The 17566-nt window shown below is 43.1% G+C and overlaps 1 protein-coding gene across 6 annotated transcripts in view; it reads right to left on the bottom strand.

Moving 5' to 3' along the window:
- Window positions 1-17566, bottom strand: part of LOC139756163 (uncharacterized protein C2orf42) — a 164941-nt gene that overhangs the window by 99615 nt on the left and 47760 nt on the right. For 5 of the 6 annotated variants that reach the window (XM_071675344.1, XM_071675347.1, XM_071675348.1 and 2 more), the window contains one exon: window positions 9250-9441. In XM_071675344.1, coding sequence (XP_071531445.1) covers window positions 9250-9441 — 192 coding nt within the window. Of the gene's footprint in view, window positions 1-8944; window positions 9036-9249; window positions 9442-17566 lie in introns of those variants that run through there. The other variant, XM_071675349.1, reaches the window with a different exon arrangement.

The raw sequence follows: 17566 nt of genomic DNA, 5'->3' as shown, positions 1-17566 counted from the left end.
GCTCTTCCCCAATCTGATGCTCTGTACATGCCTTCACCCTCTCAATCAATACCCTCCCATATAATTTACCAGGAATACTCAACAAACTTATACCTCTGTAATTTGAGCACTTACCTTCATCCCCTTTGCCTTTGTACAATGGCACTATGCAAGCATTCCACTAATCCCCAGGCACCCCATCATGAGTCATATTTATATTTATTTTTTGCTTTGTCGCTGTCTCCCGCATTTGCGAGGTAGTGCAAGGAAACAGACAAAAGAAATGGCCCAACCCACCCATATATACATACCTATACATCTCAATGTACACATATATATACACACACAGACATATACATATATACACATGTACATAATTCATACTGTCTGCCTTTATTTATTCCCATCGCCACCTCGCCACACATGGAATAACATCCCCCTCCCCCCTCATGTGTGTGAGGTAGCACTAGGAAAAGACAACAAAGGCCCCATTCATTCACACTCAGTCTCTAGCTGTCATGTAATAATGCACCGAAACCACAGCTCCCTTTCCACATCCAGGCCCTAGAAAACTTTCTATGGTTTACCCCAGATGCTTCACATGCCCTGATTCAATCCATTGACAGCACGTCGACCCCGGTATACCACATCGATCCAATTCACTCTATTCCTTGCACGCCTTTCACCCTCCTGCATGTTCAGGCCCCGATCACTCAAAATCTTTTTCACTCCACCTTTCCATCTCCAATTTGGTCTCCCACTTCTCCTCGTTCCCTCCACCTCCGACACATATATCCTCTTGGTCAATCTTTCCTCACTCATTCTCTCCATGTGCCCAAACCATTTCAAAACACCCTCTTCTGCTCTCTCAACCACTCTCTTTTTATTTCCACACATCTCTCTTACCCTTACATTACTTACTCGATCATAACCACCTCACACCACAAATTGTCCTCAAACATCTCATTTCCAGCACATCCACCTCCTGCGCACTACTCTATCCATAGCCCACGTCTCGCAAGCATACAACATTGTTGGAACCACTATTCCTTCAAAAATACCCATTTTTGTTTTCCGAGATAATGTTCTCGACTTCCAAACATTCTTCAACGCTCCCACGATTTTCGCCCCCTCCCCCACCCTATGATTCACTTCCACTTCCATGGTTCCATCCGCTGCCAGATCCACTCCCAGATATCTAAAACACTTTACTTCCTTCGTTTTTCTCCATTCAAACTTACCTCCCAATTGACTTGACCCTCAACCCTACTGTACCTAATAACCTTGCTCTTATTCACATTTACTCTTAACTTTCTTCTTTCACACACTTTACCAAACTCAGTCACCAGCTTCTCCTGTTTCTCACATGAATCAGCCACCAGCGCTGTATCATCAGCGAACAACAACTGACTCACTTCCCAAGCTCTCTCATCCACAACAGACTGCATACTTGCCCTCTTTCCAAAACTCTTGCATTCACCTCCCTAACAACCCCATCCATAAACAAATTAAACAACCATGGAGACATCACACACCCCTGCCGCAAACCTACATTCACTGAGAACCAATCACTTTCCTCTCTTCCTACACATACACATGCCTTACATCCTTGATAAAAACTTTTCACTGCTTCTAACAACTTGCCTCCCACACCATATATTCTTAGTACCTTCCACAGAGTATATCTATCAACTCTATCATATGCCTTCTCCAGATCCATAAATGCTACATACAAATCCATTTGCTTTTCTAAGTATTTCTCACATACATTCTTCAAAGCAAACACCTGATCCACACATCCTCTACCACTTCTGAAACCACACTGCTCTTTCCTAATCTGATGCTCTGTACATGCCTTCACCCTCTCAATCAATACTCTCCCATATAATTTACCAGGAATACTCAACAAACTTATACCTCTGTAATTTGAGCACTCACTCTTATCCCCTTTGCCTTTGTACAATGGCACTATGCAAGCATTCCGCCAATCCTCAGGCACCTCACCATGAGTCACACATACATTAAATAACCTTACCAATCAGTCAACAACACAGTCACCCCCTTTTTTAATAAATTCCACTGCAATACCATCCAAACCTGCTGCCTTGCCGGCTTTCATCTTCCGCAAAGCTTTTCCTACCTCTTCTCTGTTTACCAAATCATTCTCCTTAACTCTCTCACTTTGCACACCACCTCGACCAAAACACCCTATATCTGCCACTCTATCATCAAACGCATTCAACAAACCTTCAAAATACTCACTCCATCTTCTCCCATAACCACTACTTGTTATCACTTCCCCATTTGCCCCCTTCACTGATGTTCCCATCTGTTCCCTTGTCTTACACACTTTATTTATCTCCTTACAAAACATCTTTTTTTTTTTTTTTTTATACTTTGTCGCTGTCTCCCGCGTTTGCGAGGTAGCGCAAGGAAACAGACGAAAAAAAGAAATGGCCCAACCCCCCCCCATACACATGTATATACATACGTCCACACACGCAAATATACATACCTACACAGCTTTCCATGGTTTACCCCAGACGCTTCACATGCCTTGATTCAATCCACTGACAGCACGTCAACCCCGGTATACCACATCTCTCCATTTCACTCTATTCCTTGCCCTCCTTTCACCCTCCTGCATGTTCAGGCCCCGATCACACAAAATCTTTTTCACTCCATCCTTCCACCTCCAATTCGGTCTCCCTCTTCTCCTCGTTCCCTCCACCTCCGACACATATATCCTCTTCGTCAATCTTTCCTCACTCATTCTCTCCATGTGCCCAAACCACTTCAAAACACCCTCTTCTGCTCTCTCAACCACGCTCTTTTTATTTCCACACATCTCTCTTACCCTTACGTTACTCACTCGATCAAACCACCTCACACCACACATTGTCCTCAAACATCTCATTTCCAGCACATCCATCCTCCTGCGCACAACTCTATCCATGGCCCACGCCTCGCAACCATACAACATTGTTGGAACCACTATTCCTTCAAACATACCCATTTTTGCTTTCCGAGATAATGTTCTCGACTTCCACACATTCTTCAAGGCCCCCAGAATCTTCGCCCCCTCCCCCACCCTATGATCCACTTCCGCTTCCATGGTTCCATCCACTGCCAGATCCACTCCCAGATATCTAAAACACTTCACTTCCTCCAGTTTTTCTCCATTCAAACTCACCTCCCAATTGACTTGACCCTCAACCCCACTGTACCTAATAACCTTGCTCTTATTCACATTTACTCTTAACTTTCTTCTTCCACACACTTTACCAAACTCAGTCACCAGCTTCTGCAGTTTCTCACATGAATCAGCCACCAGCGCTGTATCATCAGCGAACAACAACTGACTCACTTCCCAAGCTCTCCCATCCCCAACAGACTTCATACTTTATTCTCCCTAAAATCTAATGATACTCTCTCATCCCAACTCTCATTTGCCCTCTTTTTCACCTCTTGCACCTTTCTCTTGACCTCCTGCCTCCTTCTTTTTTACATTTCTCAGTCATTTGCATTATTTCCCTGCAAAAATAGTCCAAATGCCTCTCTCTTTCCTTTCACTATTAATCTTACTTCTTATCCCACCACTCACTACCCTTTCTAATCCGCCCACCTCCCACACTTCTCATGTGTAAACAACCATTGTATATGCAAGTGTATGTGGGTGGGTTGGGCCATTCTTTTGTCTGTTTCCTTGCACTACCTCGCTAACGCGGGAGACAGCGACAAAGTATAATAATAATAATAATTATTTAATATATCTTCATTTTGCTTTGTCGCTGTCTCCCGCACTTGTGAGGTAGCGCAAGGAAACAGACGAAAGAAATGGCCAAACCCACCCCCATACATATGTATATACATACACGTCCACACACGCAAATATACATACCCATACATCTCAATGTACACATATATATACACACACAGACATATACATATATATACATGCACACAATTCACACTGTCTGCCTTTATTCATTCCCATCGCCACCTCGCCAGTTAAGAGTAAATGTGAATAAGAGCAAGGTTATTAGGTACAGTAGGGTTGAGGGTCAAGTCAATTGGGAGGTAAGTTTGAATGGAGAAAAACTAGAGGAAGTAAAGTGTTTTAGATATCTGGGAGTGGATCTGGCAGCGGATGGAACCATGGAAGCAGAAGTGAATCACAGGGTGGGGGAGGGGGCAAAAATCCTGGGAGCCTTGAAGAATGTGTGGAAGTCGAGAACATTATCTCGGAAAGCAAAAATGGGTATGTTTGAAGGAATAGTGGTTCCAACAATATTGTATGGTTGCGAGGCATGGGCTATGGATAGAGTTGTGCCCAGGAGAGTGAATGTGCTGGAAATGAGATGTTTGAGGACAATATGTGGTGTGAGGTGGTTTGATCGAGTAAGCAATGTAAGGGTAAGAGAGATGTGTAGAAATAAAAAGAGAGTGGTTGAGAGAGCAGAAGAGGGTGTTTTGAAATGGTTTGGGCACATGGAGAGAATGAGTGAGGAAAGATTGACCAAGAGGATATATGTGTCGGAGGTGGAGGGAATGAGAAGTGGGAGACCAAATTGGATGTGGAAAGATGGAGTGAAAAAGATTTTGAGTGATCGGGGCCTGAACATGCAAAAGGGTGAAAGGCGGGCAAGGAATAGAGTGAATTGGATCGATGTGGTATACCAGGGTCGACATGCTGTCAATGGATTGAATCAGGGCATGTGAAGCGTCTGGGGTAAACCATGGAAAGTTCTGTGGGGCCTGGATGTGGAGGGGGAGCTGTGGTTTTGGGCATTATTACGTGGCAGCTGTGGACTGAGTGTGAACAAATGGGGCCTTTGTTGTCTTTTCCTAGTGCTAACTCGCACACATGAGGGGGGAGGGGGATGTTATTCCATGTGTGATGAGGTGGCGATGGGAATAAATAAAGGCAGACAGTATGAATTATGTACATGTGTATATGTCTGTGTGTGTATATATATGTGTACATTGAGATTTATAGGTATGTATATTTGCAAGTATGAAGTCTGTTGGGGATGAGAGAGCTTGGGAAGTGAGTCAGTTGTTGTTCGCTGATGATACAGCGCTGGTGGCTGATTCATGTGAGAAACTGCAGAAGCTGGTGACTGAGTTTGGTAAAGTGTGTGAAAGAAGAAAGTTAAGAGTAAATGTGAATAAGAGCAAGGTCATTAGGTAGAGTAGGGTTGAGGGTCAAGTCAATTGGGAGGTGAGTTTGAATGGAGAAAAACTGGAGGAAGTGAAGTGTTTTAGATATCTGGGAGTGGATCTGGCAGCGGATGGAACCATGGAAGCGGAAGTGGATCATAGGGTGGGGGAGGGGGCGAAAATTCTGGGAGCCTTGAAGAATGTGTGGAAGTCGAGAACATTATCTCGGAAAGCAAAAATGGGTATGTTTGAAGGAATAGTGGTTCCAACAATGTTGTATGGTTGCGAGGCGTGGGCTATGGATAGAGTTGTGCGCAGGAGGATGGATGTGCTGGAAATGAGATGTTTGAGGACAATGTGTGGTGTGAGGTGGTTTGATTGAGTAAGTAACGTAAGGGTAAGAGAGATGTGTGGAAATAAAAAGAGCGTGGTTGAGAGAGCAGAAGAGGGTGTTTTGAAATGGTTTGGGCACATGGAGAGAATGAGTGAGGAAAGATTGACCAAGAGGATATATGTGTCGGAGGTGGAGGGAACGAGGAGAAGAGGGAGACCAAATTGGAGGTGGAAAGATGGAGTGAAAAAGATTTTGTGTGATCGGGGCCTGAACATGCAGGAGGGTGAAAGGAGGGCAAGGAATAGAGTAAATTGGAGCGATGTGGTATACCGGGGTTGACGTGCTGTCAGTGGATTGAATCAAGGCATGTGAAGCGTCTGGGGTAAACCATGGAAAGCTGTGTAGGTATGTATATTTGCGTGTGTGGATATATGTATATACATGTGTATGGGGGTGAGTAGGGCCATTTCTTTCGTCTGTTTCCTTGCGCTACCTCGCAAACGCAGGAGACAGCGACAAAGCAAAAAAAAAAAAAAAAAAAAAAAAAAAAATATTTGCATGTGTGGACGTGTATGTATATACATGTCTATGGGGGTGGGTTGGGCCATTTCTTTCGTCTGTTTCCTTGCGCTACCTCGCAAACGCGGGAGACAGTGACAAAGCAGAATAAATAAAAAAAATAAATAATAATAATAATAATAATAATAATAATAATAATAATAATAATAATAATAATAATAATAATAATAACGTACATTTCAACAGGTGGAAGGTATTAAGAATATATGGTGTGGTAGAAAAGTTGTTAGAAGCAGTGAAAAGTTTTTATCGAGGATGTAAGGCATGTGTACGTGTAGGAAGAGAGGAAAGTGATTGGTTCTCAGTGAATGTAGGTTTGCGGCAGGGGTGTGTGATGTCTCCATGGTTGTTTAATTTGTTTATGGATGGGGTTGTTAGGGAGGTAAATGCAAGAGTTTTGGAAAGAGGGGCAAGTATGAAGTCTGTTGGGGATGAGAGAGCTTGGGAAGTGAGTCAGTTGTTGTTCGCTGATGATACAGCGCTGGTGGCTGATTCATGTGAGAAACTGCAGAAGCTGGTGACTGAGTTTGGTAAAGTGTGTGGAAGAAGAAAGTTAAGAGTAAATGTGAATAAGAGCAAGGTTATTAGGTACAGTAGGGTTGAGGGTCAAGTCAATTGGGAGGTGAGTTTGAATGAAGAAAAACTGGAGGAAGTGAAGTGTTTTAGATATCTGGGAGTGGATCTGGCAGCGGATGGAACCATGGAAGCGGAAGTGGATCATAGGGTGGGGGAGGGGGCGAAAATTCTGGGGGCCTTGAAGAATGTGTGGAAGTCGAGAACATTATCTCGGAAAGCAAAAATGGGTATGTTTGAAGGAATAGTGGTTCCAACAATGTTGTATGGTTGCGAGGCGTGGGCTATGGATAGAGTTGTGCGCAGGAGGATGGATGTGCTGGAAATGAGATGTTTAAGGACAATGTGTGGTGTGAGGTGGTTTGATCGAGTGAGTAACGTAAGGGTAAGAGAGATGTGTGGAAATAAAAAGAGCGTGGTTGAGAGAGCAGAAGAGGGTCTTTTGAAGTGGTTTGGGCACATGGAGAGAATGAGTGAGAAAAGATTGACCAAGAGGATATATGTGTCGGAGGTGGAGGGTACGAGGAGAAGAGGGAGACCAAATTGGAGGTGGAAAGATGGAGTGAAAAAGATTTTGTGTGATCGGGGCCTGAACATGCAGGAGGGTGAAAGGAGGGCAAGGAATAGAGTGAATTGGAGCGATGTGGTATACCGGGGTTGACGTGCTGTCAGTGGATTGAATCAGGGCATGTGAAGCTTCTGGGGTAAACCATGGAAAGCTGTGTAGGTATGTATATTTGTGTGTGTGGACGTATGTATATACATGTGTATGGGGGGGGGGTTGGGCCATTTCTTTCGTCTGTTTCCTTGCGCTACCTCGCAAATGCGGGAGATAGCAACAAAGTATAATAAATAATATAAATAAATAAAACATTTCAACATATACATATACAGATATATACACATATATCCCTGGGGAGAGGGGAGAAAGAATACTTCCCATGTATTCCCAGTGTGTCGCAGAAGGCGACTAAAAGGGGCGAGAGCAGGGGGCTGGAAATCCTCCCCTCCCGTTTTACTTTTTCCAAAAAAGGAGCAGAGAAGTGGGCTAAGTGAGGATTTCCCTCAAAGGCTCAGTCCTCTGTTCTTAAAGCTACCTCACTAATGCAGGAAATGGCGAATAGTATGAAAAAAAAAAAATGTACATATTCATACTTGCTGCCTTCATCCATTTCTGTCACCACCCCGCCGCAAATGAAATAACATCCCACCCCCTTCCCCACCAGCAAGGTAGCACCAGGAAAAGACAAAAGAAGGGCCACATTCGTTCACACTCAGTCTCTAGCTGTCATGTGTAATGCATCAAAACCACAGCTCCCTTTCCACATTCAGGCCCCACAGACCTTTCCATGGTTTACCCCAAATGCTTCACATGCCCTGGTTCAATCCACTGACAGCACGTTAACCCCAGTATACCACATCATTCCAATTCACTCTATTCCTTGCACGCCTTTCTCACTCCTGTATGTTCAGGCCCCGATCGCTCAAAATCTTTTTTCACTCCAACCTTCCACCTCCAATTTGATCTCCCACTTCTCCTTCCCTCCACCTCTGACACATATATCCTCATTGTCAACCTTTCCTCACTCATTCTTTCCATGTGTCCAAACCATTTCAACATACCCTTTTCTGCTCACTCAACCCCACTCTTTTTATTACCAAACATCTCTCTTACTCTTTCATTACTTAATCAAACCACCTCACACCACATACTGACCTTAAACATTTCATTTCCAATACATCCACCCTCCTCTGTACAACCCTATCTATAGCCCATGTCTCGCAACCTTATAATATTGTTGGAACTATCATTCCTTCAAACATAGCCATTTTTGCTCACTGAGATAATATTCTTTCTTTCCGCACATTCTTCACTGCTCCCAGAACCTTTGCCCCCTCCCTCACCCTGTGACTCACTTCTGCTTCCAAAGCTCCATTCACTGCTAAGTCCACTCCCAGGTATCTTAAACACTTCACTTCCTCCAATTTTTCTCCATTCAAACTTATATCCCAATTAACTTGTCCCTCAACCCTCAAAGGCTCAGACTTGGGTGTCTGAATGTGTATGGATGTAACCAAAATGAGAAGAAAGGAGAGATAGGTAGTATGTTTGAGGAAAGAAACCTAGATGTTCTGGCTTTCAGTGAATGAAGCTCAAGGATAAGGGGGAAGAATGGTTTGGAAATGTCTACATCCACGGAGAGGAGAGGTTTAGTACCTATGGTACATCTGTGCTAAATTGTCCAATAATTTCTGTGAAATGGTAATCATTAATGATGAAAAGAGAGACTTTCCTTTTCCTCCTTGAAGACTTACATCATTTATTGGTGACTGATGATGCAACATGGCTGAGGTGACTTTAGCCAGTCAGTGGCCTGGTTATGATTAGCAGGTGCATGGAAACCAGCTGTGATGATGACAAGATAATCACTATCAGAGTCTGACAAGCACTACAAGGAATCCAAGCCAACTACCATTCATTTAGATAATAAATATTGTGTTTTTATGTACACAAAATGAGACAATCTTCATAAGGAGTTAAGTAAATCATTTCTAAAAGCTGTTAATCATTCTCCTGGAAAAAGAAATTGGGAATACAACAAGTTTTGCATGGATTGTACCATCAATTTTTCACAACTGCGCTGACATGGCTCCACATAGCACCTTGCTCCCATCTGCACAAGAAGCACTGGATCTCCAAGAGGTTCTGTGCCAATGAAGATATCCCCAGAACCATCCATGGGCTGAATCAGGGGGAGCTGAACAAAGCCACGATAGTCAGGACCCTTGTCTCGCACTCTTACAGAGTATATCTGTAAAAAACAAAAACAAAGCTTTCTGTAAGATTATTTTTTTCTATTATACTCAACTGCCATCTCCCACATCAGCAAGGTAATGCAAGGAGACAGACGAGGAATGGCCAAACCCACCCACATACACATGTACATACATAAACGTTCACACACGTACATACACATTTCAACGTATACACACATATACATGCACAGGCATATACATATATGCATTCTTTATTCATTTTGCTTTGTTGCAACGTTGCAGCTGAATGAAGAAAAAAAAATTGCCATGATCTTTTTTTATTTCCCCAAAGTAATTGATGGGTACAGGATGTGAACACAATGAAAATGGATCTTGCCCTTATGAGACTGGTTCAGAATTAATCATGGTTCATAATTAGTCTTATCCTTATTGTCTTCTGCGTTAGTGAGGTAGCGCAAGGAAGCAGACGAAATAATGGCCCAACCCGCCCACATACACATGTATATACATACATGTCCACACACGCAAATATACATACCTATACATCTCAATGTACACATATATATACACACACAGACATATACATATATACACATGTACATAATTCATACTGTCTGCCCTTGTTCATTCCCATTGCCACCTCACCACACATGGAATAACAACCCCCTCCCACCTCATGTGTGCGAGGTAGCGCTAGGAAAAGACAACAAAGGCCCCATTCGTTCACACTCAGTCTCTAGCTGTCATGTAATAATGCACCAAAACCACAGCTCCCTTTCCACATCCAGCCCCCACAGAACTTTCCATGGTTTACCCCAGACGCTTCATATGCCCTGGTTCAATCCATTGACAGCACGTCAACCCCGGTATACCACATCGTTTCAATTCACTCTATTCCTTGCACGCCTTTCACCCTCCTGCATGTTCAGGCCCCAATCACACAAAATCTTTTTCACTCCATCTTTCCACCTCCAATTTGGTCTCCCACTTCTCCTCATTCCCTCCACCTCCGACACATATATCCTCTTGGTCAATCTTTCCTCAATCATTCTCTCCATGTGACCAAACCATTTCAAAACACTCTCTTCTGCTCTCTCAACCACACTCTTTTTATTTCCACACATCTCTCTTACCCTTACATTACTTACTCGATCAAACCACCTCACACCACATATTGTCCTCAAACATCTCATTTCCAGCACATCCACCCTCCTGTGCACAACTCTATCCATAGCCCACGCCTCGCAACCATACAACATTGTTGGAACCACTATTCCTTCAAACATACCCATTTTTGCTTTCCGAGATAATGTTCTCGACTTCCACACATTCTTCAAGGCTCCCAGAATTTTCGCCCACTCCCCCACCCTATGATTCACTTCCACTTCTATGGTTCCATCCACTGCCAGATCCACTCCTAGATATCTAAAACACTTTACTTCCTTCAGTTTTTCTCCATTCAAACTTACCTCCCAATTGACTTGACCCTCAACCCTACTATACCTAATAACCTTGCTCTTATTCACATTTACTCTTAACTTTCTTCTTTCACACACTTTACCAAACTCAGTCACCAGCTTCTCCAGTTTCTCACATGAATCAGCCACCAGCGCTGTATCATCAGCGAACAACAACTGACTCACTTCCCAAGCTCTCTCATCCACAACAGACTTCATACTTGCCCCTTTCCAGAACTCTTGCATTCACCTCCCTAACAACCCCATCCATAAACAAATTAAACAACCATGGAGACATCACACACCCCTGCCGCAAACCTACATTCACTGAGAACCAATCACTTTCCTCTCTTCCTACACGTACACATGCCTAACATCCTCGATAAAATCTTTTCACTGCTTCTAACAACTTTCCTCCCACACCATATATTCTTAGTACCTTCCACAGAGCATCTCTATCAACTCTATCATATGCCTTCTCCAGATCCATAAATGCTACATACAAATCCATTTGCTTTTCTAAGTATTTCTCACATACATTCTTCAAAGCAAACACCTGATCCACACATCCTCTACCACTTCTGAAACCACACTGCTCTTCTCCAATCTGATGCTCTGTACATGCCTTCACCCTCTCAATCAATACCCTCCCATATAATTTACCAGGAATACTCAACAAACTTATACCTTTGTAATTTGAGCACTCACTCTTATCCCCTTTGCCTTTGTACAATGGCACTATGAATGCATTCCGCCAATCCTCAGGCACCTCACCATGAATCATACATACATCAAATAACCTTACCAACCAGTCAACAATACAGTCACCCCCTTTTTTAATAAATTCCACTGCAATACCATCCAAACCTGCTGCCATGCCGGCTTTCATCTTCCGCAAAGCTTTTACTACCTCTTCTCTGTTTACCAAATCATTGTCCCTAACCCTCTCACTTTGCACACCACCTCGACCAAAACACCCTATATCTGCCACTCTATCATCAAACACATTCAACAAACCTTCAAAATACTCACTCCATCTCCTTCTCACATCACCACTACTTGTTATCACCTCCCCATTAGCCCCCTTCACTGGTTTCCATTTGTTCCCTTGTCTTACGCACTTTATTTACCTCCTTCCAGAACATCTTTTTATTCTCCCTAAAATCTAATGATACTCTCTCACCCCAACTCTCATTTGCCCTCTTTTCACCTCTTGCACCTTTCTCTTGACCTCCTGCCTCTTTCTTTTATACATCTCCACTCATTTGCATTTTTTCCCTGCAAAAATTGTCCAAATGCCTCTCTCTTCTCTTTCATTAATAATCTTACTTCTTCATCCCACCACTCACTACCCTTTCTAATCAACCCACCTCCGACGCTTCACTTGCCACAAGCATCTTTTACGCAAGCCATCACTGCTTCCCTAAATACATCCCATTCCTCCCCCACTCCCCTTACCTCCTTTGTTCTCACCTTTTTCCATTCTGTACTCAGTCTCTCCTGGTACTTCCTCACACAAGTCTCCTTCCCAAGCTCACCTACTCTCACCACTCTCTTCACCCCAACATTCTCTCTTCTTTTCTGAAAACCCATGCAAATCTTCACCTTCGCCTCCACAAGATAATGATCAGACATCCCTCCAGTTGCACCTCTAAGCACATTTACATCCAAAAGTCTCTCTTTCACGCGCCTATCAATCAACAGGTAATCCAATAACGCTCTCTGGCCATCTCTCCTACTTACATACGTATACTTATGTATATCTCACTTTTTAAACCAGGTATTCCCAATCTCCAGTCCTTTTTCAGCACATAACTCTACAAGCTCTTCACCATTTCCATTTACAACACTGAACACCCCATGTATACCAATTATTCCCTCAACTGCCACATTACTAACCTTTGCATTCAAATCACCCATCACTATAACCTGGTCTTGTGCATCAAAACCACTAACACACTCATTCAGCTGCTCCCAAAACACTTGCCTCTCATGATCTTTCTTCTCATGCCCAGGTGCATATGCACCAACAATCACCCATCTCTCTCCATCCACTTTCAGTTTTACCCATATCAATCTAGAATTTACTTTCTTACACTCTATCGCATACTCCCACAACTCCTGTTTCAGGAGTAGTGCTACTCCTTCCCTTGCTCTTGTCCTCTCACTAACCCCTGACTTTACTCCCAAGACATTCCCAAACCACTCTTCCCCTTTACCCTTAAGCTTCGTTTCACTCAGAGCCAAAACATCCAGGTTCCTTTCCTCAAACATACTACCTATCTCTCCTTTTTTCTCATCTTGGTTACATACACACACGCATTTAGACATCCCAATCTGAGCCTTCGAAGAAGATGAGCACTCCCCGCATGACTCTTTCTTCTGTTTCCCCTTTTAGAAAGTTAAAATACAAGGTGGGGAGGGTTTCTGGCCCCCCGCTCCTGTCCCCTTTAGTCGCCTTCTACGACACGTGAGGAATGCGTGATAAGTATTCTTTCTCCCCTATCCCCAGGGATATGCATGCTGCCTTCATCCATTTCCGTCACCACCCCGCCATACATGAAATAACATCCCCCCTCCCTCCAGCCAGGCAACGCCAGGAACAGACAAAAAAAAGCCACATTCGTTCACACTCAGTCTCTAGCTGTCATGTGTAATGCACCGAAACCACAGTTCCCTTTCCACATCTAGGCCCCAAAGACCTTTTCATGGTTTTACCCCAGATGCTTCACATGGCCTGGTTCAATCCACTGACAGCACATCAACCCCAGTTCACTCTATTCTTTGCACGCCTTTCACCCTCCTGTGTATGTCCAGGCCCCGATCGCTTTAAATCTTTTTCATTCCATCCTTCCACCTCCAGTTTGGTATCCTGCTTCTCCTCATTCCCTCCACCTCCGACACATATATCCTCTTTGTCAATCTTTCCTCACTCATTCTCTCCATGTGTCCAAACCATTTCAACACCCTCTTCTGCTCTCTCAACCACACTCTTTTTATTACCACACATCTCTCTTACCCTTTCATTACTTACTCGATCAAACCACCTCAAACCACATATTGTCCTCAAACATTTCATTTCCAACACATCCACCCTCCTCTGCACAACCCTGTCTATAGCCCATGCCTTGCAACCATATAACATTGTTGGAACCACTATTCCTTCAAACATACCCATTTTTGCTTTCCGAGATAATGTTCTCGACTTCCACACATTCTTCAAGGCCCCCAGAATTTTCGCCCCCTCCCCCACCCTATGATCCACTTCCGCTTCCATGGTTCCATCCGCTGCCAGATCCACTCCCAGATATCTAAAACACTTCACTTCCTCCAGTTTTTCTCCATTCAAACTCACCTCCCAATTTACTTGACCCTCAACCCTACTGTACCTAATAACCTTGCTCTTATTCACATTTACTCTTAACTTTCTTCTTTCACACACTTTACCAAACTCAGTCACCAGCTTCTGCAGTTTCTCACATGAATCAGCCACCAGCGCTGTATCATCAGCGAACAACAACTGACTCACTTCCCAAGCTCTCTCATCCCCAACAGACTTCATACTTGCCCCTCTTTCCAAAACTCTTGCATTTACCTCCCTAACAACCCCATCCATAAACAAATTAAACAACCATGGAGACATCACACACCCCTGCCGCAAACCTACATTCACTGAGAACCAATCACTTTCCTCTCTTCCTACACGTACACATGCCTTACATCCTCGATAAAAACTTTTCACTGCTTCTAACAACTTTCCTCCCACACCATATATTCTTAATACCTTCCACAGAGCATATCTATCAACTCTATCATATGCCTTCTGCAGATCCATAAATGCTACATACAAATCCATTTGCTTTTCTAAGTATTTCTCACATACATTCTTCAAAGCAAACACCTGATCCACACATCCTCTACCACTTCTGAAACCACACTGCTCTTCCCCAATCTGATGCTCTGTACATGCCTTCACCCTCTCAATCAATACCCTCCCATATAATTTACCAGGAATACTCAACAAACTTATACCTCTGTAATTTGAGCACTCACTCTTATCCCCTTTGCCTTTGTACAATGGCACTATGCACGCATTCCGCCAATCCTCAGGAACCTCACCATGAGTCATACATACATTAAATAACCTTACCAACCAGTCAACAATACAGTCACCCCCTTTTTTAATAAATTCCACTGCAGTACCATCCAAACCTGCTGCCTTGCCGGCTTTCATCTTCCGCAAAGCTTTCACTACCTCTTCTCTGTTTACCAAATCATTTTCCCTAACCCTCTCACTTTGCACACCACCTCGACCAAAACACCCTATATCTGCCACTCTATCATCAAACACATTCAACAAACCTTCAAAATACTCACTCCATCTCCCTCTCACATCACCACTACTTGTTATCACCTCCCCATTTGCGCCCTTCACTGAAGTTCCCATTTGCTCCCTTGTCTTACACACTTTATTTACCTCCTTCCAGAACATCTTTTTATTCTCCCTAAAATTTAATGATACTCTCTCACCCCAACTCTCATTTGCCCTTTTTTTCACCTCTTGCACCTTTCTCTTGACCTCCTGTCTCTTTCTTTTATACATCTCCCACTCAATTGCATTTTTTCCCTGCAAAAATCGTCCAAATGCCTCTCTCTTCTCTTTCACTAATACTCTTACTTCTTCATCCCACCACTCACTACCCTTTCTAATCAACCCACCTCCCACTCTTCTCATGCCACAAGCATTCAAACTTACCTCCCAATAAACTTGTCCCTCAACCCTATTGAACCTAATAACCTTGCTCTTATTCACGATTACTCTCAGCTTTCTTCTTTCACACACTTTACCAAACTCAGTCACCAACTCCTGCAATTTCTCACCCAAATCAGCCACCAGCACCATATCATCAGCAAACAACTGACTCACTTCCCAAGCCTTTTCATCCACAACAGACTGCATACTTGCCCCCTCCAAAACTCTTGCATTCACCTCCCTAACAACCCCATCCATAAACAAATTAAACAACCATGGAAACATCACGCACCCCTGCCGCAAACCAACATTCACTGGGAACCAGTCACTTTCCTCTCTTCCTACTTGTACACATGCCTTACATCCTTGGTAAAACTTTTCACTGCTTCCAGCAACTTATCTTCCACACCATATACTCTTTATACCTTCCACAAAGCATCTCTATCCACCCTATTATATGCCTTCTCCAGATCCATAAATGCCACATACAAATCCATCTGTTTTTCTAAGTATTTCTCACATACATTCTTCAAAGCAAACATCTGATCCACACATCCTCTACCACTTCTGAAACCACTGTGCTCTTCCCAATCTGATGTTCTGTATATACCTTTACCCTCTCAATCAATACCCTCCCATACAATTTCCCAGGAATACTCAACAAACTTGTGCCCCTGTAATTTGAACACTCACCTTTACCCCTTTTGCCATTGTACAATGGCATTATGCATGCATTCCACCAATTCTCCAGCACTTCATCATGATCCATACATACAATGAATATCCTCATCAACCAATCAACAACACTCACCCCTTTTTTGATTAATTCCACTGCAATACCATCCAAACCTGCCGCCTTGCTGGCTCTCATCTTCCATAAAGCTTTCACTTCCTCTTCTAAGTTCACCAAACTATTCTCCTTGACCCTCTCACTTCACACACCACCCCGACCAAAACACCCTATATCTGCCACTCTATCATTAAACACATTCAACAAATCTTCAAAATATTCACTCCATCTCCTTCTCATTTCATCACTACTTGTTATTGCCTCCACATTTACCACCTTCACTAATGTTCCCATTTGTTCTCTTGTCTTACACACTTTACTTACCTCCTTCCAAAACATCTTTTTATCCTCCCTAGAATTTAATGATACTCTCTCACCCCAATTCTCATTTGTCCTCTTTTTCACCTCTTGCACCTTTCTCTTGACCTCCTGCTGCTTTCTTTTATACCTTTTCCAGTCATTTGCACTACTTCCCTGCAAGTATCGTCCAAAGGCCTCTGTCTTCTCTTTCACTAACAATCTCACTTCTTCATCCCACCATTCACTACCCTTTCTAAAAAAAAAAAAAAAAAAAAAAAAAAAAAAAAAAGCAAAAGTAGATTTACACACAAAAATGCTTCCATTTTGAATTTTGCAAAAAATACAAAACAATCAAATCAAATGTGAAACAAAGTTCTTGGGCAAAAGGGGAAGAATGGCTTAGAAATGTCTTAGAAAAGTCTGGGAGTGGTGTGAGGAAAAAAGCCAGGTAAGGGGTAGCACTACTACTAAAGCAGTTTCAGGGTGTGTGAAAGAGCGCAGGGGAGGGACTCCAGACTGATGTGGGCAAAAATGAAAAAAGATTGCATGAGATGGATGATTTTTAATCCTTTTGGAAGCAAGTGAGTGAGTATGTCATCACTTTTAATGTAAGAGACAAGGTATTAGTGGTGGGTGATTAAATGCAACAAAGGTGAGTCATGTGGTAGCTGAGGTTATAATTATGAGGCATAGGTTGTTCAGTAGAGTGAATGGAAATGGTGAGCAGTTCGTGGAGCTGTGATGAAATGAGGCATGTGATTGGGACATTCACAAGTTTACATAAGTGAGTAGAAAAGATGGTCAGTGGGCATACAAAAGGATAGACATACTTGAGAATGACTTCTGAATGTAAATGTGGT

Source organism: Panulirus ornatus, chromosome 20 (genome assembly GCF_036320965.1).
Source record: "Panulirus ornatus isolate Po-2019 chromosome 20, ASM3632096v1, whole genome shotgun sequence".
NCBI classification, from domain to species: Eukaryota; Metazoa; Arthropoda; class Malacostraca; order Decapoda; family Palinuridae; genus Panulirus; species Panulirus ornatus.
The sequence above is the reverse complement of the archived record's forward strand: the minus strand, read 5'-3'. Positions and strand labels throughout refer to the sequence as shown.